Source organism: Thermochaetoides thermophila (assembly GCF_000221225.1).
Source record: "Thermochaetoides thermophila DSM 1495 unplaced genomic scaffold scf7180000011814, whole genome shotgun sequence".
Taxonomy (NCBI): Eukaryota; Fungi; Ascomycota; class Sordariomycetes; order Sordariales; family Chaetomiaceae; genus Thermochaetoides; species Thermochaetoides thermophila.
This window is the reverse complement of record NW_006383030.1, coordinates 826638-848115: the sequence shown is the minus strand read 5'-3', so window position 1 is coordinate 848115 and position 21478 is coordinate 826638. Positions and strand designations below refer to the sequence as shown.

At 52.9% G+C, this 21478-nt stretch overlaps 10 protein-coding genes across 10 annotated transcripts in view; 5 read left to right on the top strand and 5 right to left on the bottom strand.

The window, feature by feature from the left end:
- Positions 1–1393: 1393 nt before the first annotated feature.
- Positions 1394–3557, top strand: CTHT_0012670 (uncharacterized protein; the record flags this gene model as incomplete). Its single annotated transcript, XM_006691721.1, has 11 exons — positions 1394–1456; positions 1680–1793; positions 1852–1973; positions 2030–2091; positions 2155–2325; positions 2564–2605; positions 2663–2757; positions 2808–3025; positions 3102–3162; positions 3223–3261; positions 3393–3557. The coding sequence occupies 11 exons, from the start codon at positions 1394–1396 to the stop codon at positions 3555–3557; spliced, it is 1152 nt and encodes a 383-aa protein (XP_006691784.1).
- Positions 3558–3860: 303 nt separating this feature from the next.
- CTHT_0012660 (uncharacterized protein) lies at positions 3861–5627 on the bottom strand (the record flags this gene model as incomplete). Its single annotated transcript, XM_006691720.1, has 1 exon — positions 3861–5627. One exon carries the CDS (start codon positions 5625–5627, stop codon positions 3861–3863), a length of 1767 nt encoding a protein of 588 aa, XP_006691783.1.
- A 1174-nt stretch (positions 5628–6801) lies between these two features.
- On the top strand, positions 6802–7716 carry CTHT_0012650 (uncharacterized protein; the record flags this gene model as incomplete). The annotated part of the gene is made up of 2 exons (XM_006691719.1): positions 6802–6847; positions 6905–7716. The coding sequence occupies 2 exons, from the start codon at positions 6802–6804 to the stop codon at positions 7714–7716; spliced, it is 858 nt and encodes a 285-aa protein (XP_006691782.1).
- A 1342-nt stretch (positions 7717–9058) lies between these two features.
- Positions 9059–9772, bottom strand: CTHT_0012640 (uncharacterized protein; the record flags this gene model as incomplete). The annotated part of the gene is made up of 1 exon (XM_006691718.1): positions 9059–9772. The coding sequence occupies one exon, from the start codon at positions 9770–9772 to the stop codon at positions 9059–9061; it is 714 nt and encodes a 237-aa protein (XP_006691781.1).
- A 2236-nt stretch (positions 9773–12008) lies between these two features.
- CTHT_0012630 (uncharacterized protein) lies at positions 12009–13403 on the top strand (the record flags this gene model as incomplete). Its single annotated transcript, XM_006691717.1, has 2 exons — positions 12009–12083; positions 12132–13403. The coding sequence occupies 2 exons, from the start codon at positions 12009–12011 to the stop codon at positions 13401–13403; spliced, it is 1347 nt and encodes a 448-aa protein (XP_006691780.1).
- A 461-nt stretch (positions 13404–13864) lies between these two features.
- On the bottom strand, positions 13865–15138 carry CTHT_0012620 (uncharacterized protein; the record flags this gene model as incomplete). The annotated part of the gene is made up of 2 exons (XM_006691716.1): positions 13865–14989; positions 15064–15138. 2 exons carry the CDS (start codon positions 15136–15138, stop codon positions 13865–13867), a joined length of 1200 nt encoding a protein of 399 aa, XP_006691779.1.
- A 573-nt stretch (positions 15139–15711) lies between these two features.
- Positions 15712–17212, top strand: CTHT_0012610 (phosphopantothenate-cysteine ligase-like protein; the record flags this gene model as incomplete). Its single annotated transcript, XM_006691715.1, has 6 exons — positions 15712–15907; positions 15955–16013; positions 16105–16151; positions 16228–16531; positions 16585–16938; positions 16988–17212. 6 exons carry the CDS (start codon positions 15712–15714, stop codon positions 17210–17212), a joined length of 1185 nt encoding a protein of 394 aa, XP_006691778.1.
- A 216-nt stretch (positions 17213–17428) lies between these two features.
- Positions 17429–18283, bottom strand: CTHT_0012600 (uncharacterized protein; the record flags this gene model as incomplete). Its single annotated transcript, XM_006691714.1, has 1 exon — positions 17429–18283. One exon carries the CDS (start codon positions 18281–18283, stop codon positions 17429–17431), a length of 855 nt encoding a protein of 284 aa, XP_006691777.1.
- A 687-nt stretch (positions 18284–18970) lies between these two features.
- On the top strand, positions 18971–19680 carry CTHT_0012590 (uncharacterized protein; the record flags this gene model as incomplete). The annotated part of the gene is made up of 4 exons (XM_006691713.1): positions 18971–19029; positions 19098–19188; positions 19268–19425; positions 19509–19680. The coding sequence occupies 4 exons, from the start codon at positions 18971–18973 to the stop codon at positions 19678–19680; spliced, it is 480 nt and encodes a 159-aa protein (XP_006691776.1).
- A 1374-nt stretch (positions 19681–21054) lies between these two features.
- CTHT_0012580 (putative wiskott-aldrich syndrome protein) overlaps positions 21055–21478 on the bottom strand; it is a gene marked incomplete at both ends in the record, with an annotated part of 2011 nt that continues 1587 nt past the window's right edge. The window contains 2 exons of the mRNA XM_006691712.1: positions 21055–21086; positions 21213–21478. The exon at positions 21213–21478 is cut by the window's right edge and continues 1199 nt beyond it. Of these exons, the coding sequence (XP_006691775.1) occupies positions 21055–21086; positions 21213–21478 (298 nt within the window). The remainder of the gene's footprint in view (positions 21087–21212) is intronic.

Here is a 21478-nt window from a genome sequence, read left to right as displayed (position 1 = left end):
AATGCCATGATATGGGAATGTTTTCTCTATTTGAGTTATATGCATGTTAGTTTTTTATAGTTTCCTGGGACTCTAAAGAAGTAGCTGATTGTACCTTAACAGACATAACTTGTGCTTGGCCATTCCTCTGGATCATTGTAAATGTTAAGATCTCATTGTATCCAACCTTAATCAGCACTCTTGGACTCCTGCTTGTAGCGCATGTGATCAACTTCCTCTTCCTAATGGTGGTGAACATCTTGAGCATTTGTTGTTCTGGACTCTTAGACCACTTTTCTCTCGAGAAGCTCCTGAGCAAGCAATGCAGCTGACTGGGGAAAGCGGGACAAGACCTGATCTCAGGGCAAGCACTCCTCTAAGGAGATATGGACATACTGATGTCGTTTGATTTTTCGTCTACATGCCAATCTGCTCTCTGCCCTTACTGTTTCCTAACATCTTTCCTACCAATGCTTTGTCCCCGCTTCTCTTCCTTTGCACAGCATTTATAACCACTCACCTCCCGAGTCCCTGAGAAATGTTTCTCAGGTCTCTACGGGTTCAGGGTGTGATGTTTGTCTTCTTCATCCTCCAATCACATGCATTGAAATATGCAATTCCTCCAGAACAGATCGCGGTCTGAATTCTGAAAGGCGCCCAGGCAGGAAATTTTTTTGGGGGGAAGCCACTCAAGAAGGGCCAAGTCAGACTCATTTGGAAGGAGCCCTCCAACCGAGGATCCTTATTCCAAGCTATAAACACCCACAAGGCTTTTGCCTCTCCCACTTTCTTTCTTTCCACCCACCGTGGGCGTCAGTCGACTTGGATGCAGGTTGTGAGCTTCCAACGGCCATCTCCAGCACAATCACCACCTGTTTGCGTTACGAAGTATTGTCCTGCTTATCGATCATCTGACAGTTATATTATCCATGAACTCCATCATTAAATTCGCTTCCTCTTCCTCTGCTTTCATTCTCCTTGACATCTCTAGACTTCAAGCCCTCAGAATCAAGCTTCACGTTAGTATCCTTCCAGTTACTGTCTTCAACATCATATCTTATTTATCTTTTTGCACTCTCCTACATTCCAACTCCGTTCACCTTCCTTTTGAAACGCTTCACTATCCCCTACCCGTCTGTCACTCAGTCAAGCTCACGGAAAGCCATGTTTCTTTGGCTGTCTTATTTCTGATTCAGTTGCTACCTCTCTTCCCACTTTTCCACCCAAAAGATCTTTCCTGTTCCCATCTTTTCCTTTCTTCCATTCCCTCTCATACAAGCAAGAAACTTTCTGTGCCTGTGTTTTTGCAGGCACGAGCTAATTCCCGTGACATTTTTGCTTTTGCTATTGTCATTTCCTCTTGATGGGTTTTCCGTGACAACTAACTTTTCATTTAACTAGGTTCTCTGCCAAAATGACCGCTGACGACCGGAACACGCGTCTCAGGGCTAGGGCACGGCTGGCCCTGATCATAAAAGTGTTTTTAACACTGCTGATTTCGAGGACGCACTTAAGTTCGTTCAAGGTGCCACTTTGGACAATAAAATGGAAAACATGACAGGTTGAATCGAGAAGACCCCGTATGACTATTCTGCTTTCGCGTCCATCTTTGATACCAACTGGGAGTGCAACGCGAAAGTTTAGTGGTTGCAACCGCAAACTACCTTCACTTTATTGGCATTGCTGACTTGTTCTCTTAGTGGGATGGTGAAATCGGCGACATCGGCCCTGGGTTCCCTGAGCTGGAAAAGGAGCTCTTTGGTAATGCCAAGTCTCGCAACGCCGACAAAGAAGGCGTCGACTTTACTGCGGATGTTTCTCAGCTCATATTTTGTTGTTCTGACAGCTGACACCTTCCTTAGCATTAACGAGACCCGCTTGTACCAGGATGGTCTGGTCCAGATTAATCCGGTTGCTAGCTTCGAGACTGTAGGCCTACATCCGGCCATGCTCAAGAACGTGCAGCTCTCTAGTTACGATATTTCTACGCCCATGTGAGTCTCCACGACAACTTGTTGAGCTTAATCAAAACTCTAACCTGATTTAACAGTCAGCGCTATTGCCTGCCAGCCATTCATCTTGGCTACGATGTGATTGCCATTGCCCAGACAGGTAAGCGAAAGGAATTCTGCCTTCCCAGCACCAGACAATATCTGCTAACATTCGAGAACTCAGGCTCTGGCAAGATCGCAGCTTTTCTCATTCCAATCATCAACAAGCTAATGGGCAAAGTCAAGAATCTCACTGCCCCCCCCCCCCTTCACCTGCGTCCGAATCCCGCTGTTTTCAAGCTTGGTATCGACAAGGTCCGTGCTGAGCCTCTTGTTGTTACTGTCTGCCCGAGCCGTGAGCTTGTTGTACAGATATTCAGCGAGACACGCCATTCTGCTATCGGGCGATGCTTCGCCCCTACGTCGTCTACGGGGGCGATTGACTTCGTGATTAGGAAGCCCAGCTTCAGTGGAGTTGCGATATTCTCGTCGGCACTCCTGGCCGCTTGGTGCATCTCATGGAGAAGCCAAAAGTTTTGACCCTTCGGCGCGTTTGCTTCATCGTCATTGACGAAGCCGATGAACTGCTCCAGGAGGACTGAAGGAGGAGCTGTACAAAATTATGGCCGGTGGTGGTACGTTTGAGCCTTTCTCATGCCTATTCCCTCGGAGTTTTCTAACATTTATCGCAGAGCAGGAGGATACTAACATCACCTTTATGTTGTTTTCTGCCACATTTCCTAAGGCCAGCCACGAGTTGGCGAAGGCTCACATGGCGGACACTCATGTCCGCCTGCGCTTTGCCGAGCCGGAAGCACTCACCGCAATATTCGCCAGAATATCATCGAAGTCCACCCCTCCTGGAAGGGCAAGGCGCTTATGGATTTGGTCAACTCGTATCCGCCGGCGAGAACCATCATTTTTGTCAATTCCGAGCACACTGCTGAGGAACTTGACGATTCTCTCTACGATCAAGAGTTCCCCTGCACCTCGTTGCATTCTAGACGTACACAACATGAGCACGAGGCTGCTATGCGTCGTTTTTGGAGTGGCAAGTACCCGATCCTCATCGCTACCGCCCTTGGCTCCCGAGGACTTTACGTGCGCAATGTTTTGCATGTGATCAACTAGATCAACTACGAACTTCCTTCGGAGGACTGCGGTGGCATTGAAGAGCACATGCATCGCATTAGTAAGTCTCATTCTCTTCCCTTGATGTGATGTTTTACAATGCTGACCTCAATTGGTACAGGTCGAACTCGACTTTGCCCTTGCCCCAACTAGTGGGGATGTAAGGCTTCTAAAAGTCGGGAATTGGTTGCTTGCTTTCAAGTAGGGTGCGAGTAAGCAGCGATGCGAGCGGCTTATGTATCTCACAGCTGTAGAAAGAAGAAGCCAAGCTACGATGGCCGATGTGGCCAGTTCAATGACAACGACTTTGAGGAGGATGTTGCAGCGGGTGGGTATGCTGATGACGCTGGCAACTGTGATAATGGAATGGCTCTGGAGATGATTGGGGTGGTCAGGCTGACAACACCGCCGCTGAGCAGGTCGCCGACACCACTGACGGCTGGTGAAGGCGCCTAAGTCGGACATTGTTTTGCGATGGGTTAGGCTTGTGTATATGTGGATATCTGGGGCTCTTTCTGGCGAGACAGTGCAGTCTATCGATATAAGGTAGTTATAATCTTTGCAGATAGCTGGTATAGTAGAATAATTGATTTGTCCTGGATTGATAAGCACAGTTAATGAGTTTTGATGAAAAACGGGCTCAATCGCGACGAGGGCGATGCTATACAGGTGAACAGATGACTCAAGGATTATCCAATTCCCTATATACGCTAGTGGTGATAATGGAAGCAGCCAACACCGTGACTGATAGCTCTGGGATCAATACCTTGATGTCGCAGACGACAAGCGCCAGGCTCTTAGAGGGAGCGCCTGCAGCTGCAGAACCTTGGGCCGTATGAACATAATAAAGGTGATAATACCAAACACGACACAGAGTATGTTCACAAAGTGATAACCATCCCGCTGCATCTCGCAAATTCCACCGCCAGCGACGCAGCGCTCCTTCTCGCTCTGGACGCTGCAGCTAAAAGGCTCCGTTACCAGGGGGCCCTTGAGCTTAGCAAGGTCGGCAGCTGGATTGGGAAAACATGTAGCGCTGGTAAAAGCATCGACCATGCGCAGGACAAAGTATCGCGGGAATGTTCCACCCAGATTACACACCGTCGCCAGCAAAGTCATGTATGTCCCGCCAATTACCGGGTCAGCTATCCGCGCATGGAAGGCAGCGACCGCCACGAACATGATGGTGTTAGTAAACGTCGAAAAGACATGCTGCGCAATGACGACGAGCAAGTAACCTGTCGTGACGCCTTCGGCGGGAAAGGCCGCCACAGTTAGCTGCGCCAACACAGCGGCCAGCAGCCGGCCCATGAATCCCCAGCACCAGAGGCGCATGGGCGTGAATTGTTGCGACCATTTCCCCGCGTAGTAGCCTACGCCGATTTCGAAGGGGAAGTCGATTAGCACGGTTAGGGCCATGTTATCCGTGCCGAAGCCCTTGTCGAGCAGCTTGAGGGAGGTGACGCCGTCGTTGGCTTGGAAGCCTACCTTTGCGATGAGATGGACCAGGATGATGGATTGAATGTTGCGGAGTTTGAGCACGCCCCACATGATTTTGTAGACATCCCAGATACCATCTTCGTTGTGTGTGCGTTCTTCGCGTTTGAAAAGGAAGAGGCCGAGGGTAACAGCGATGTAGGACCATCCCCAGAACGTGAGGTAGCCGGAGAGGGAGATGAGGCCTGTGTCGAGGGGTTCGGAGCGGAACCAGCGGTTGGCGAAGTCCTTGGAGTTGAAGGCAAGGAAGACGGTGTAGGAGAGGAATTGCCCGGCTGTGAGGCCTACGGTTTGGGCGGTCGAGGCGTAGGAGACGTTGCCGGGCGTGAGGAGGGTCAGGGCCCAACCGTCGACGGCGATGTCTTGGGTTGCGCACATGAGCACGAGGAAGAACCACCATCCGGTGAAGGCCCAGACGGAGGGACCGTCCGGCTTGCCGGTTGTTTGCATCATTTCTTCGGCGTGGGAGCCGAGGAGGAGCATGCCAATGCCAGAGAGGAGCTGGATGGGCAAGATCCAGCTTTTGCGCCGGCCTAGCTTGGGGGACCAGACTGCATCGACGATGGGGGACCAGAAGAGTTTCAGGGAGTAGGGGTATGAGGCGAGGGAGAAGACGCCGATCTCGCTGTAAGAAAGATGGTTTTTAAGCAGGAAGGGCACCGAGCCGGTGGCAAGGCCGAGCGGGATGCCTTGGAGGAAATAGAGGAGGACAAGCAGGCCAAAGTTACGCTGGTCCTGCTTGGGGAGGTCGAAAAAGCCATGGTTGTTGAGGGAGGGGGATTTGGGGGGGACGGCGGGGTCGTCGTCGAGGGTAAAGGAGTCGCGGGTCATGAGGTGGGCGACAGCGCCTTCGGAGGTGGACGTCTCGTGCGCGACGTTGCGGCGCTGGAGCTCGACTGTGGTGTTCATGTCGGCGGCTGTGGTTGTACTCGTGGCCTCGCCGTTAACTTTCTTTCCTGATGCGCGGCCCAGCGAGCCGGAACCGTTAAATTTTGGAGGCGATTTGGCGCGGCGGGACTTGGTACCCATGGGACTGGCTACTCGTGGAGCACAATGAGTAGTGAGGTAAGAGGATGGCTATTGAGGCCGTTGGTCGGGACTGCTCTGCAGTGCTGCACGGACAACAGATGCGGCGGGATGGACTGCGGACTCGAAGAGATGTTGCTGACTCGGGGATCGGGCAATTGTATACGTGTATAGACGTTTTTTGTAAAAAAATAAATAAGTAAATAAATAAATAAATAAAATAAAATAAAACTCGGGGGGAAGGACAGGAGGAGCAGTGATCTCGGGGTTAAGTTGTCTGTTGTCCAGGTTGCGGCTAAGACGGGTAGAGCGAGGGACAAAGAAGTAGCTGGAACGTGGAAGGTTGGTGCACAGCAAGATAAGACTAAAGAACGAATGTGACCTTTCAGAAGACGCCGGATGCAAGGGCAGCAACGGCGACGATGTGGCCGGTGGGAGGGCGGGAGCGAATGCAAGATCTTGGAGTTCCAGGGCTGAGGCTGATGGAGGCTGAGAATGCGATCGGCCACGTCGCTGTTTGGACAACGAATGCTGAATGGACCCGACAATCTGGAGGAGCCCGCCCCTTGAGCTTCAGCGCAAAAACGCCCCGTTGCAGCCTGGAACGGCCGGGGTAGTGGAGTCTCGAGGCTTAGCGTTCTCCACTCGCAATCTGCGAATCTGACTTTGGCGGATCGTTGTCGATACAGACAGGTTAAGGTTTCAAATTGAAAAGACCACAATGGCATTGTGGTATTCGAGATGAAAGGTTTCGTCTCGAGTGTTTAAGATGTCCAGTTTTGCAGGGCTTGCGGCGCAAAACCCGAAACATTCTGGTGGCCCGCACGTTGCGTCAGGGTTGCCTGTTTGGGCATCGCATTGCGGGATCTTGTCAGCGTGGGCTGCCGAGACGGCGCTGCAGCCGATGCCAAGACGCGCAGCACATGGCCCAGCAGGGGGTTTGATCTCACTGTGTGAGCTGCGCTTTAACATCAACAAACATCAACGCGCTGGACTTCACATCTAAGATCTGAGACCAAGTGGAGTTGACCTTTTGGTCACGTACATTGCGAAAAATCAATTGTTGTTCAACCATCTTCTCATTAAATAGGTATCCCGCACCCTTCGAAAGACCCTTACAGTGTGGATAAACACAGTATTTCCATCCCGACGCGTTCAACACTCAAAGTCGCTTAGAATGTCAACCTCTCTTGATGACGAGATCGAGGCTCTCCAAGCCAGAGGTACCATCCTCACCCAAACATTTCAATTTTTGAAAAACGAAACTAACAACACTCTAGTTAACACCCTCAAATCCCATCTCCGTATCCACACCTCAACGCTCCTGACTGCCCCCTCAACCCTTTCTCTCATCACCAGCGACCGCCAACTCCAGTCCCAATCCTCACTCCAACAAGCTCACACCCAACAATGCCTCTATCGCGCCTGCGCCAGCATCACAACCTTCCGCACGCGCGACCCCGACCCGCGCGCCGTTGACTCTGGCTCTCTCCTAGGCCTCCGCATCGAAGTTGTCTCGCGTGGGAAGTTCCTCCGTCCATATTATGTAATACTTAATCGGCCATGGAGGGGACATAGACATCATCTGAGAGTGCATCGGCATACGCTACCTGCGTGTGTGAGCGTGGGGGGGTTAGCGGCGAGGTATCTGCCTGCTCCGATTGGGGGGGATCAGGATGAGGATGGGGAGGGAGAAAAAGGGAAGAAGCAGGATCTGGCGAGGTTTGCGAGGGCGTTGAGGAGGGAGGTTGTGAGGTATCATAATCGACTGGGGGTCGTTGCGGATCTGAGGAGAGCGGCTGAGCTTGCGGGGAAGAAAAACCAGGAGGATGATGAAAAGGGGGAAGAGCAGCAACGGAAGAGGGAGAACATGAGGTTGGTAGATATCAGACCGGCAGATGTGGAGGCTAAGCAGATCGCCATTGAGTGGGAGGATGGGAGGACAGGGAGGTTGGTGATGGATGATGATGGGGAGATTGTCAAGTTGGTGATTGTGGGGGAGAATGGGAGGGATCATGAGGCCAAGAGGGATTTGCTAGGGGGAGCGCGGCGTGTAGAGGACGTGGTGAAGCGATTGGCGGCTATTAGTTGAGGGCTAGACCATGAAAGCAACGGGTTGTTGGAATGATCGGCCACAAACAGCAACCAAACGAGGCTGGTGTGGCTGGGCAGCAGTTTTCCCATGAAGAAAACCAAGGTGTTTAGCCGCCAGCAAAGGTTCCCTAGCCTTGGTTACCCAGGAACCCCCATTCTTTGATATTCCTCTTGACAACCTCACCGTAGGGTAGGACCGGACCCTTAAAACAGCCTGTTTCGCTCTCGTCGCTCTCGCCTCTCCCCTCCCGACCCGCGAACGATCCACGGCGGTATGACTCCACACCCCCCAACCTGTCAATCATCCATAACTTCTCTTGCAATCTACCCCAGCGCTTTTGCAGCGTCATAACAAGCCCGAGAATATATTATCTCACACCATCATCTCAGCGGGTCACCAACGCCAATCTCGCCCTTCACCACGCATGCGGCACGGCAGACGACACCAGGTGAGAGGACGGCTTGGCGCAATATGGCAGGTGGCTTTTTTTTGGCTGCCTCTCTGGCCAACCTGACTCCGGCATAAGAAAACCTGCTCTTCCGCCTCCAACGTGCATCCGTCCCTTCCCCCCCCCCTTTTTTTTATTAAAAAAAAGAAAAGACAACAGAACGTGTTTCCTACAGCGGCCTTGTAGGCAGATTGGCAGAAAAAAGTGGAACCACGCGAAATGGCGGCGCTGGCGGCAAGACGTCATCATCCCATCCCCCTTTTGCGAGGTGACACAGCACAAGGTGAAGCAGTTGACCGATGATTGATCCAGTCGAGTCAAAACCACTGGGCTGGGGAGAGGCAGGTCTGTGTAACGGGTTAATATAGGCGTTTATGCTCAAGTGCGGAGTGCAGCGGTCAGTGAGGTGAAGATTTGCTCATAACAGAGGATGATGTGGAAAGATAGTTGACTATTGGGGCGCTTACAAGGTAGAGTTCCTCAGAACATGTTTGAGAGGTCAAAGTCGCTCAAATGAAAGTTCGTGAGGATACTTGAACAAAGAGTTATGAGAGGACATGACATTTTGAAATCTTCACAACATTACAAGTCTTGAAAGCAGAGTCCGGTAGAGTAGAGTACCTAGGGGTATGAAACATGTATTATTCATCAAAAAGTACACAAACAGACCCTAATGTCCGACCAACAGCCTTCTCTCTCCTTGTGAATCACAGCTACTAGCAGATATGAGAAGTCATGAACAACCCATTTCCATAACATCATAACAATCATCATGACCACCTGTCCAAGAAAAGCACCTTCCTCATCACAAACGCTCATTTCTTCATCGCAAACTCATCATAACCCCAATTCTTCCCACTGAAACGCCCCGTTTTCAACTCCTCAATCCCATCAAAGCAAAACAGCCGCCAAAACACCTACCAGTGCGGCAACTAAACCCACCTTATTCACCGCCGTCCCTGCCCCCGCTGTAACAGGCACGTCAACCACACTACTGGTCGTCGGCAGCACAGGAACATTAGTCACCGTCCCAACAGACTTGGTCGTCTTGGTAGCCAACGTCGTCGTCTCAACCGGCACATCCGTCGGTGTCGGGGTAGGAGTCTCCTCCTCAGCAGAAGAGGTTGAGACTGGAGGAGGGGGAGGATGAGGCCAGTGCTTGGACTTTGTTGTGGTAGTTACTGGCGGTAAGGGGGTCGGTTCCGCCGGCGTTGGCGTCTCGGATTCGGATTCCGTCTCCGTAATGGGGCAGACGGTTGTGATCACCGTAGTGATGACCGTTCCGTCGGTGGTTGTGGAGGTTGAGATGGTAGAGGTGGTCCATTTGGACTTAGTCTTCGTCTTGGTTGGGTAAGGAGGATGAGGAATCAGTGTAGTCTTGGTGGGCAGGTCGGGCTTGGGGTCTTCTGGGACCGGAGTGCCCGTCGGGAAAGGGGGATGCAGGATGAGGGTGTTGTCGGAGCTGCTGTCGCCGCTACCGGGACGGAAGGTCACGGAGGGGGGACCGAGAGAGAAGACGGGGGGAGGGTAGTTGTCATAGGTATCGGCGTCGAGGGTCGCGGCGGCGCCAGCGGCCAGGGCGGAGAGGGCGAGGATAGCCTTCATTTTGATTTATGTTCTCTGAGGTAATAGTAGATTGGGAAGTTGAGGTAGGTACCTATGTTGATCTCAGCGAGTGACGAGTGGGTAGAACGAGCGACTGTGCCTGGGCACTGGGGAGCGCAGAGAGAAACCTGAAACTGGGATGGGGATTGGGGAGGAAAAGGGCCCTTCTTATAACAAGTAGCTTCTTAGATACCTACACCCATCGCCCATGCCCGACCTCGCCAGCAGGCAGAAGAACCGTAGGATCGGGAGATGGCAGGCTGCCAAAGTGGCAAGCTCTAGGACCCCAAGTGCCAAACCAAGGAAGCAGACATGCATGCAGACATGGTAACAGGGCGACATGCCGACAGGGTGACAGGGTGACAGGGAGGGCAGCAGACGAGACGGATAAAAGAAGAGGGGCCGTGAACGGAAAGCAATCTACGTGTATATTGAAGCGGCATTCTCGCATTCTCTCAGCCAACTCTTTTCTTCTGGCTGCTGCTGACAGCAGCGAACAGGTGAACAAGCGGCCTGCATGACGGGAGGACACAGCCAGTGTTGAGGGAGAGCGGTTATGGTCTGTCGTCACATACTACATCAAGCACATACTACATGATGCTACAACACAGAAGTGTTCATTCTTCGGCATTCTCAGCATGCAGGTTCAATCACCTAGGCTCAAGCAAGGTAAGCCAAGGTAGTGTAAGCTTCTCTATTGCAGGCATGACTCCCACCCTGTGCAGGAACGGCGAGGCCAACACAAGCACTCACAATGCTACCCCGCCTTCTAACTCTGCTGGCAACACCTAGCGTCATGCAAGGCGTGGGCCAGAGAAGCCATCGGAGGAGCGGGAAGCGATCTTGTTCCTGCATTTAGAGCCGGGCCGATGGCATCATGGCATCATCGTCATGGACTCATGGCATGCAGCGAGGCAACGGTTTGAAACAATGCCACCCTGCCATCCTGTCAGAGTCAAGCCCCCCTGCGTCTGCCATATGCGTGTGTCTGTGGTTTTTAGCCTTTTTGGATTGCTTCCCGCGACTCAACGTGTGCCGTGTGGCGTTGAAGCAGTGAGGAATTTTTGCAATCCCGTCCTGCTCTTGCGCGAGCACCTATTTTTTTTCTTGCTCCATGCTTCTGCAAGGCTGACGACAGCGGGGCATTTCGGCACTCAGAAGAGACTGACAGGAAATCTGAGACCTGCTGTATCGGGACTGTCCTGGACGGGTCGATCATAAACCGGGCCAATTGCGGAGGATGGAACCGTTTATGAGGCTGTTTCTCGTCCAAAAAAACCGGGAGGATGAGTTTCGATTTTCCCGGGCCGCTGGATCCGAAGGACGAGTCACGGGCTTTGCTGCCCAACCGTCTGCTGTCAAACTTCCGGACAGCTTTGTTCCTGGTGTAGTTAGGTCCCAGAGAGGGAGTTTAACGGCTCACTGCCCCTTCCAGTTTGGATACACATCCATGCGTTCAGATGTGTGTGTGGAACACTAAAAGGAATTTATCCAGACGTAAGACTAAGCTAATCAGATCCGCTGCTCATAAATAGAAAGGTTGATCTCACGGTCTCATTGGACTGGGCCGGAAGAGAAATCAGAGATGACCAATTTGGACAGTCTACGCAAATGCGAAGCCGGATTCAGCGAACCCTAACTGGCTGACAACTGGTTTTGTTGCGAAGAACCAAAGAACAGAAGCAACGCGCGCCAGAATCGCCGTCCTCCTCATGCAAAATGAGAGGGGCAGGGTCGAAACGGAAACAAAGCCAAGATTCAAGGTCAATTGTAGCTTGATGTTGTAGCTTGATGTTGTGGCTTGATGTTGTGGCGCTGCCAAGCTCTCCTCAGATGTGGCTGGTACTTCTGGGAACGTTAGTGGGGAATGTTACGACGACAGCGGGTCGAAGGCTTGAGCGCGATTCGACTGGTCGCGGACGCGCCAGCTGGAAAGTCCGCTGTCCGGAAGGTCGCTTCGCTTGTTGACAGCTTGACACTGAATCATCGCTTGACTCTGTGAATATCTAACACCTGTCTCTTGGTCTTTATTCTGGTCACTCGTTCAGTAAATAGAGCCACTCTCAACGCATCGTGCTGGTCGTGATATTGGGAGCGGTTTCTGAATTTTTGAACTCGTGTAATTCAGTTGTGCAGAGTCACAGCAACATCGAAGCACCCCTGATTTGAAACTCCTACTCCATCCCCTATCACCAACATCATTCATCATAATCGCGGTCAACTTCAACCCAAATCAATGGCTGCATCAGTGGATGCCGCGACCCGTAGAAGGGTCCTACGGGTCATCTTCGTCTCTCTCCTTCTCGACCTGGTATGTTATCTTCCAAGCTACATCTACCTCTCCACTAACACGCTCCAGATCTCCTTCACCTTCATCCTCCCGCTCTTCCCCAAACTCCTCGAGTTCTACCGCAACGCCGAGGCGTCCTCCTCCAACTCCAACTCCTCCTCCCTCCTCTCCAACGTCTTCAAGTACCTCAATGCCTACAAAGCCTCCTTCGCCCGCCCCATCGACTCCCGCTACGACATCGTCTTGCTCGGCGGCGCCCTCGGCTCCATGTTCAGCTTCCTGCAGGCCATCGCATCGCCTGTCATCGGACACCTCTCGGACAAGTACGGTCGGCGCACAGCTTTGCTGGCCAGCATGGTCGGAAACATCATCTCGGTACTGCTCTGGGTTATGGCCGTTGACTTCCGAACCTTCCTCGCATCGCGCATTGTGGGTGGCCTCTCGGAGGGGAATGTGCAATTGGCGACGGCCATCGCGACGGATATCTCGGACACCAAGGCGCGCGGCTCGACCATGGCGCTGATTGGGGCGTGCTTTTCTGTTGCCTTTACGTTCGGTCCTGCGCTGGGGGCTTGGCTGAGCTCGTTCGCTCTGGTCGCCGCCAACCCCTTCGCCACCGCCGCGGCTGTCTCGCTGGCGTTGATCGTCACAGAGACGGTGTACCTCTATTTCGCGCTGCCTGAAACGCTGCCCTCACTAACCAACAAGACCGAGGTCAAGAAGAAGGAGGAGGCCAAGCCTTCTCCCCCTGCCCCAGTCCAGCGCACAAACTCCCACACCCTCCTCAACCTAACCCACCTCACCTTCCTGCTCTTCTTCTCCGGCATGGAATTCTCTCTCCCCTTCATGACTTACGACCTCTTCCAATACACATCTGCCAAGAACGGCCGTCTCCTAGGCTACATCGGCCTAATCTCCTCTCTCCTCCAAGGCAGCGTGACCCGTCGTCTGCCCCCCTTATTCTCTGTTCGACTAGGTGTACTGTTCTGCCTCGTAGCTTTCATCCTCCTTTCCCAAATCCGCACCATCGGCGGGCTCTACCTGGCAGCTACATGCCTCGCCACGACGTCAGCGACCGTCGTTACTGGGCTTAACGCGCTGAGCAGCTTTGAGGCCAGTGAAGGCGAGCGGGGAGGGAAATTGGGGAACTTGCGGAGTTGGGGTCAGATTGGACGGGGCTTGGGGCCGATTTTGTTCACGAGTGTGTACTGGTGGGCTGGGCGCGAGACGGCGTATGTGTTGGGGGCGATGGGGATTGCGGGGGTATGTGCGTTGGTGTTTGGGGGGTTGAGGACGCCTCCCGGATCGGTCAAGGAGATAGAAGAGAAGAAGGAGTTATGAGTCGGGAAAGGGGGGGGGTTTAGGTAGATAGAGGTTGTGTGTATATATCGGATGGGGTGTGGTTGTTGGATAGAGCTGCTAGCATATAACAAAGAGGGTATTTAGGCTCAGAAGAGTTCTGTCTCTTTACGGATCCGGGCATGAGTTTCTTCGAGTGTTACGATTGCTAAAGATCGCCTGCCTGCACGCGATAATAGGCGTTTGTCCATTTCAGCAAACATTCGTACGACGAGCTGTGCCTTGAAGCCAAACAAGTCACAGGTCAAGCAGTTGGACTGAACATCCAAGATCCAAATACGCAATAAACCACACAAGCATCAATTCTGGGTATTAGCTAACCGTTGTAACGCATCGTCCATCCGACAGCCCATCGTCCTCATTACAGTCCTGTTTCAGACTCATACCCGCCATGCGTAATTAGATGTCCTGCTCATAGCATAACTGCTCTCTTTTCTCGTCTTCTAAAGGGCAACATCCTGGAAGCTCGAATCCCCAGGGCTCTTCCCATCCTTCTCATCACCACTACTGCCCTCTTTCTCCTCAGCAGCAGGAGCTTTAGCCTTCTCCTTCTCCTTCTCCTCCTCCTTCTCCTCCTCCTCCTTCTCATCCTCAACCGTCACTTTTGGCCTAGACGGCAGAGGCTTCTCTTCAGCTGACTGGCTCGACTGCTCGTCTGCCTTCTTTTCTCCCTCCTCTTTCTGCTGCTGTTGCTCCTTTTCACTCCCACTTGCAGGCTCCGGGCTCTCCTCCTTCGGCTTCTCAACCGTAACCTCTGTCCTCGTCTGTACCGGCGACTGCACCTTCTGCTCCTTGGGCGGCGGCGGCGGCGGCGGCGCCGATCCACTCCCTACGGTCCCCGCGGTCCCCGGCCGCTCATCAAACAGCGCCCCAACCCTCGCCGCATCCAGATAAAACTTAGTCACGCCCAGAATCCTCCCCGCCCTCTCACACGCCTCGACCCATTCTGGTCTGACAACCGGAATGTTCAGCTCGTTTGCCTTTTCCCATTGCACGCCCCTCCCCTCGGTGGTAACGAAATGTGTCGTATCGATGCGCACGCCGTCGACGACCTTCGCGCCGATGCGCTCGACCACTGCAAGAAGGTTCTCCCGCACGTGGGAGGGCAAAATGCCCGTCGTGATGGTGATCCCTGACAGGTCGGTCATCTTGTGCGTGCGGACTGTGATACGCGGGCTGGCGTAGGTGCCTGCCGTCGTGCGCAGCACCAGGTGGAAGGTGTACTCCGTATCGACGGCGAGGCCACTTATCTTCGTCGTGTGCATGGTGAGGGGCTTGGGAATGGTGCCTGCTTTCTGGCCATTACGGTACAGCGACAAGCTGATCAAATCGGCGGTGGCGAGCTGGAGGGGGTCCCATTCGAGGACGACGGAGGTTTGGGTCGTGTTGCGGACGCGGAGAGTGGGCGGGGAGGGGGAGTGGGTACCGAAGGAGGAGAGGATCTGGTCTTGTAGGTCACGGAATGCGCGTTCCGCGGCTGCTTCGGAAGACTTGTTGCGCGAGACGTTGATGTCGACTATGGAGCCCGAACGGATGTCGGGGGGGAGGAGGATCGAGGGGAATTCGATCTGGGAATGAGAAGATTAGTTGGTTAAATCTGGCAAGGGAGGACGAGAGGGGAGAGAGAGAAAGAGAGACGAACCAAACGCTTATCGGGCGTGAGCAGGACGGTGACGCCGGCGTCGACCTTGCCGACAGTTAGAGAGACGACGCCCATTGTCGCGGTTGTTTGGTGTCTTTGATAGGATCTTGAGCTGAATTGAATTGGCCGACTCGCGAACTTTGGGCGCGATAGCAGAGATGTTGACAGGTATCTTTACTGTACTTGTCTTGACAGCTGCTGTGGAACGTTAGAGGGCAGGGTTTCTGTTTGCCCAGAGCTCCCTTTCTCTCTCGTTGTTGACTTCAGCTGGGAGCTGCGCTGCAAGAGGATCCAATCTCCCTGGCCCCTGGATCCGCAGCCCAGTCTTGGCATCAGTGCCTCTCTGCCTCTGGGGCGGCCCCACTCAACGCCAGGGTCCAGGGTTGGCAGCCCTTGGCAGCGTGGATCGGCCGCTGACATCACTGCCGCAGGCACTTCCACCCACTCAGACCATGGACAACGGGCTATCTGATGAACCCCACTGCGGGGGACAGCCGAGCTCAGTGAATGGCCCCACCATCTTCAGCCGACCTAAGGGAGCAAAGACGGTTGGAAGATGGGGAAAGGTCATTGTTACCGCTTCGCTTCTTCATATCATCTCAATTGACCATCAATCATCATCAACAAACAGAGAGTCCCCCTAGAACCATGCTGTCCGACATTCCCTCCGAGACCCCTCCCCCTGACCTGGCCGCGCTGGCCGAGGACCACTACTTCAATGCGAATCCGCCGCCGAAGGATCTGGACAAGCATATCAAACTCGCCAAGGAGTTCATCGATTTCCATGCTGCTGCCGGGAGGCGGTTAGTCCTGGTTACGTCAGGAGGAACAACGGTGCCGTTGGGTGTGTTTCCCTTTCAAGAGTTTTATGTTTTCTCAAGGTCTGACCAGATGCAGAGAAGCAAACGGTGCGCTTTATCGACAACTTTTCTGCAGGTACCCGTGGAGCTGTAAGTGCCCCCAGCCGAGGCATTATCTATGGGCAAGACGTTGCCTCGGAACTGCCATTGGGTGGTTGACAGATTGTTGACTATCGAATAGACAAGCGCCGAGTACTTCCTCGAAGCCGGCTATGCCGTCCTCTTCTTGTACATAAAACCAACTTATCTTCCCATGCATCTTCCGCCGGCCCAAGACCTATCACTAACGTCCACATCTCCCCAGACACCGCCAATTCTCCCTCCTCCCCTTCTCCCGCCACTACACTCATGCGACCGACTGCTTCCTCGACTTCCTGCAGGAAGGCCCTAACAACAGCGTCGTGGCCCGCGACGAGTACGCCGCCAAGATGCTCGGCGTGCTGCGCAAGTACCGCGACGCGCGCGACCGCAACATGCTCTTGGTCCTGCCGTTCGTTAGTATCTCCGATTATCTGCACGAGCTGAGGGCAATTGCGCACTTGATGCAGCCGCTGGGGCCCAGGGGGTTGCTCTACCTCGCTGCGGCGGTTAGCGATTTCTTCATTCCGGTATGGCCCCCCTTGAGGGAGGAGGGTATTGCAGTCTGGTACTGACAAACCAGCCCGACCGCATGGCTGAGCACAAGATCCAGAGCACCGACGCCGTCGACTCTGTCAAGAAGAACAGCAACGACGGCCGGGGAGTGCGCACGCCGTCTGTGGAGGAGGAGGAGACGTTTGACAACTTTGACTCGTCGCCGGCGGTACCGCGGAGCAAGAGGCTGGTGATTGACCTCGACCCCGTGCCCAAGTTCTTGAAGAATTTGGTCGAGGGCTGGTCACCGCAGGGCATGATTGTCTCCTTCAAACTGGAGACGGACCCGTCGATTCTGGTGCGCAAGGCCAAGTACTCGCTGGATCGCTATCAGCATCACTTGGTCATTGGGAATTTGCTGTCCACGAGAAAGTGGGAAGTTGTACGTATGTTCTTCGACTGAGCTGTGTGCCAAGGCTAACATAAAGCAGGTCTTTGTTTCTCCCGGCAGCAAGGACCGCTGGATCCGGGTCCCGTTCAATAAGAATGGTCCAGACGGCGCTCCCTTGGATACGGAGAAGGACGAACCCCTGGATCCAAAGAGCTTGCCGGAGGGTGACCCTCCGATCGAGATCGAGAGCCTCATCATCCCGGCTGTACAGGAGCTACATACCAAGTATATCCAGTCTTATGGTGAGAAGAAGGAGCAAGCTTAAAAAAAAAAAGGGGGGGGGGAAGGCGGGGGTTGGGGGTTTTAATCCGAAGGGAACTATGTTAAGTATGCACCATCATGATAGATTTGGGACGGTTGTTTGTTTGCACATGTACAGTATGACATGCAGATTTGCAGCGAGGCAGCGTTGGATAACAGTACACGTAGCATTATATGAATTAACTACCTAGTTATACATTGGTGACACTGGTCTCTCATCTTACCGCTGCGGCCTGTTCCCTCTCTGCTGGCTCCTCTGTCGGTCTCGCGGTTGCTGCCTCTTTCCCCTCTCATACTCTTGATTCATCTGATGTAACCTCCCCGACAGCCGCGGCACGATATCCTTCCTCACCAACAAACCCACATACTCCTCTAGCTTCTTCCCATCCATATTCAAGAGCGTTTTCCCCTCCGTCACAACCACCTGAATCGTCCCCCTCAACTCCTTCTCCCCGGGCTTTAAACTCCTCCCACTCAACTCATATCCCTCCCTCTCCAGCGCCTGCGCAAGCACCTTCGTCAAATATCGCCTCGCCGCCGTCCGCACTACCGTGTTACTCCCATCCGCTCCCGAGCAGTGCACGTAGCACCACAAAGGCTTTTTCTTCATCTCCTCTTCATAGAAATGAAGTGTCTTTTCCGTCAGGGGGTGCTCATACTGCTCGAAATAGCGCTGATGATAAAAGTTGAAGGCGCGTTTGGGGCAGAGGGAGATGCGCAGGGGCATGGATTGCACGTTTTGGCCGGGGAACATGCGGAGCGCGTTGGAGAAGGCGAGGTTGTTTTGCGCGGCAAAGGATGCCACGCGCGGGGAGGGCGTGAAGGGTTCTTGCCAGGAGGTTGGGGCTGGTGGGAGGACGGTCGTAGTTTGAGTGATTTTGCGAAGGGTTTCGAGGGTTAGGTCCGAGGAGGTAGTTGAGTAGGGAGAGGAGGTTGAAGTTGAGGTGATGCTGAAGGAGGAAGAGGAGGAGGAGGAGGAGGAGGAGGAGGAGGAGGAGGAGGAGGAGGAAGATGTGCTGGGTATGGAGTGAGAGTGTTGGAGGGACATTAGACGAGTGAGTGTGCGTCTCAACATTTTTGTGAGTGAGATCGTCGGATCAGGGTCTGGATCTGAGTCTAGAAACGGTCCCGAGTCTGAAGGAAGCTCTGTGAGGCGTCTAAGCTGTGATCTGTGATATGTCGTCTGTGATCAAAGCTGCAACCTTTGATCCTTGATCCCTGATCTCTTATGTTTTCGTCCTGATTTTCTTTATAATTTTCTTGTTTACATATCCCCGTCTGAACTTATTTTTTTTTGGTTGCCCCCGTCAACTCTTGCTGAGTCTGATGATGACCTGACTGATTCGACCTAGATGGCGATCTGAACTGGGCACATATAATGAGAGTTCGTCCTTGAAGCGTAAACCATCGGATTTTCATTTCACAATCATAATACACACCTACTGCTTGCTACTGCCGCGCTTCACTCCAACCACACTCTTGGCAAGGTTCGTCTCTCAACTTCAAACCGATGCTTCAGCCACTGAGCCACCCCGCCACTGCCACTCTGCCCCACTTTCTAAGAGGCGACAAACCAACCAGCGGCGCTAAAACCGACAGGCCCTTTAACTTTCCAAAGCTGCCCCTCTTCGGCAAACTCATCATCGCGACTACACTCAACACACTTGACCACGCTTAGACAACCTCTAGAGACCTCACATCTCGAGCCTATCACTCTTCTACACATCGCTAACACAACTCCCTAACCACACAATCCATAAACATGCCGAAGAATAAGGGCAAGGGCGGCAAGAACCGCCGTCGCGGAAAGAACGAAAATGAGTGCGTTTTCCCCTGACTGTGCCCCTCTATCCCCCTCTGCGGTCGCTGACTGATCGTGACAATTACAGCAATGAGAAGCGCGAGCTCATCTTCAAGGAAGAAGGCCAAGAGTATGCCCAGGTCATCAAGATGCTGGGCAACGGCCGCCTGGAGGCCTATGTATGTGTTTCCGCATGGTGTTGATCAGGATTCCCAACACAAAGAGAGTGTCTCTAAGCTGACAAAAAAAAAAAAACAGTGCTTTGATGGCGTCAAACGTCTTGGTCTGATCCGCGGCAAGCTCCGCAAAAAGGTGTGGATCAACAACGGCGACATCATCCTCATCTCGCTCCGCGAATACCAGGACGAAAAGGGTGATGTCATCCTCAAGTACACCGCCGATGAGGCGCGCACCCTGTACGTCCTTTACCTTCCCACCCCCCCCCGGCCTCCTCCCCTCTCTTTTTTCCAACTTTGATATAGTGCTAACAACCCTGCAGGAAGGCCTACGGTGAGCTCCCCGATACCGCAAAAATCAACGAGACCGACACCTTCGGTGGTGCCGACGACGGCGACTGCGGGTTCGAGTTTGACGAAGACCGCGACAGCGAGAGCGACGATGGCGGTGCCGCCGACGACAAGAAGAAGGAGATCGATATCGACGACATCTAAGCGATCGATCGATCAATTACTCTATCCATCTTCTTCTCTCTTCACTTCACTTCACTTCACTTCACACATATGTTGAGTTGGTCGCGTCGGGGATTGCATACACAACACACATCAAACACACACAAGTCAATTCCGCTCCCGTATGGCAGACCACCCTTTCCATCTGCTACCACTGACAGACCACATCCACTATCACGAGCTTGAGGATGTGAATCTGTGCAGTGTACGCAGCCAAGGAAAGCAAAAAAACTGTCTTCTCTCTCAAACCTTGAGTCTTTCCATTACCACACCCACATACATCTAATCTACCTCTCCCTATCCGGCTGGGCCCCTTGCCGAGGGAGTCAGTCAGGTACCCAATATGTGTGTGGGAGGGTGGGGAGGGGGGGGCCTCAAGGTTCCCCGACAGTAGGTGGTACAGGGTCACGAAAGCAAACTTGCCTTATGGGCCTGGTGGAGGAATCTTCTTCATGGGCGGAGAATTCAGAGGCAGGTCATGATGGGAGGGACGTCATCACCTTGTCTTGGGTCTCCTTGTTGTCAGGCTATCAATCAAATGAAATTCGTTTCCGTCACTCAACTGTTTTCAGTTCCAATGTAATGAAGGGATTGCCCAAGTTAGTATGTGATGTTGTGCTTTCGAGTAATGGACTGATTCTTCCATGATGATCACGTCTGCCGGTTACCGTGGTGAAAATGAATGCATGTGTGCAGGCATAGAGGTGTAGCTTTTTTTTTAAACAGAATACATTACTATTGCCTTCTTCCTGGCGTTAGGCATAGTTGAGTACACATAACCAATACTTCTATTCAAAGTATTACCAGACGCCCTCACTTCGATCCAATTTATAACCACCACTACTATCTACACACGAAAAATACAACCCAAACCAACGTACTTGTCAAACACACACCACCACTACACATACCTCTACTACCTGCTGCTGCAAACAACAATGCCTATTCCGATATAACAGAACTCTCAAGGCAAGACAACAAAACAAAGTTCACAACCCAAACGAGGAACCTGCTGTTCCTCTATTGTATGCCCATAGAAACTGTTAACCCCCTATCCTATCCTATCTTATCCTATCCTATCCTACCACCTTCCTTACTCAGGCTGGCGTGTCCCTAATGTCCAGTCGAGCTCTATCTCCAACCTCCTCACTCGCTTATCCTCCTGCATCTTGCGAGACTTATCCATCGACAAACTCCTTTGCAAATCTAGCTTCTCAATCCGGACTTCGTGGTTATGGTGGTCACTCTTACGAGGTATGCTCAGGCATGTTAACGCCAGCTGAGAGTTCAACCAACAGCCGATTATTCCATGGCAATGTCATCCCCATTGGTTCAGCTTTATGTGAGCATGGGTGCTTAATCCCACTCATCATCCTCATCCTCATCATCTGTTGTACGTTAGCACTGCCTCTTTGACCAACACTCACAGCCCAAACCATGGGCATGGATGAAGCTGGGAATATGGAGAAAAAAAATAAAAGGAATTAACCAAAAAAAAAAAAAAGAAAACTTACCACTCCGACTAACTTTCCCCTTCCTCTCCTTGAGTGCCTTCGCAAGTGCATCCGCCATGCTCGGCGCCCCTCCCGCCGCAGCGCTTGCTGCTGCAGCTCCAGCCCCTGAATCATTATTTTGTCCAGGAATCATAGCAGCACTCCGATCCCGAATCTGACTCCGATCCACCTTCCTTAACGAAGCAATACCGCCTGCGGAGCGGATACTGTCTAGCAACGCGCCACGATCAGCAGAGGGCGTGGGTAGCGATGGCGCGCCGCCAGCT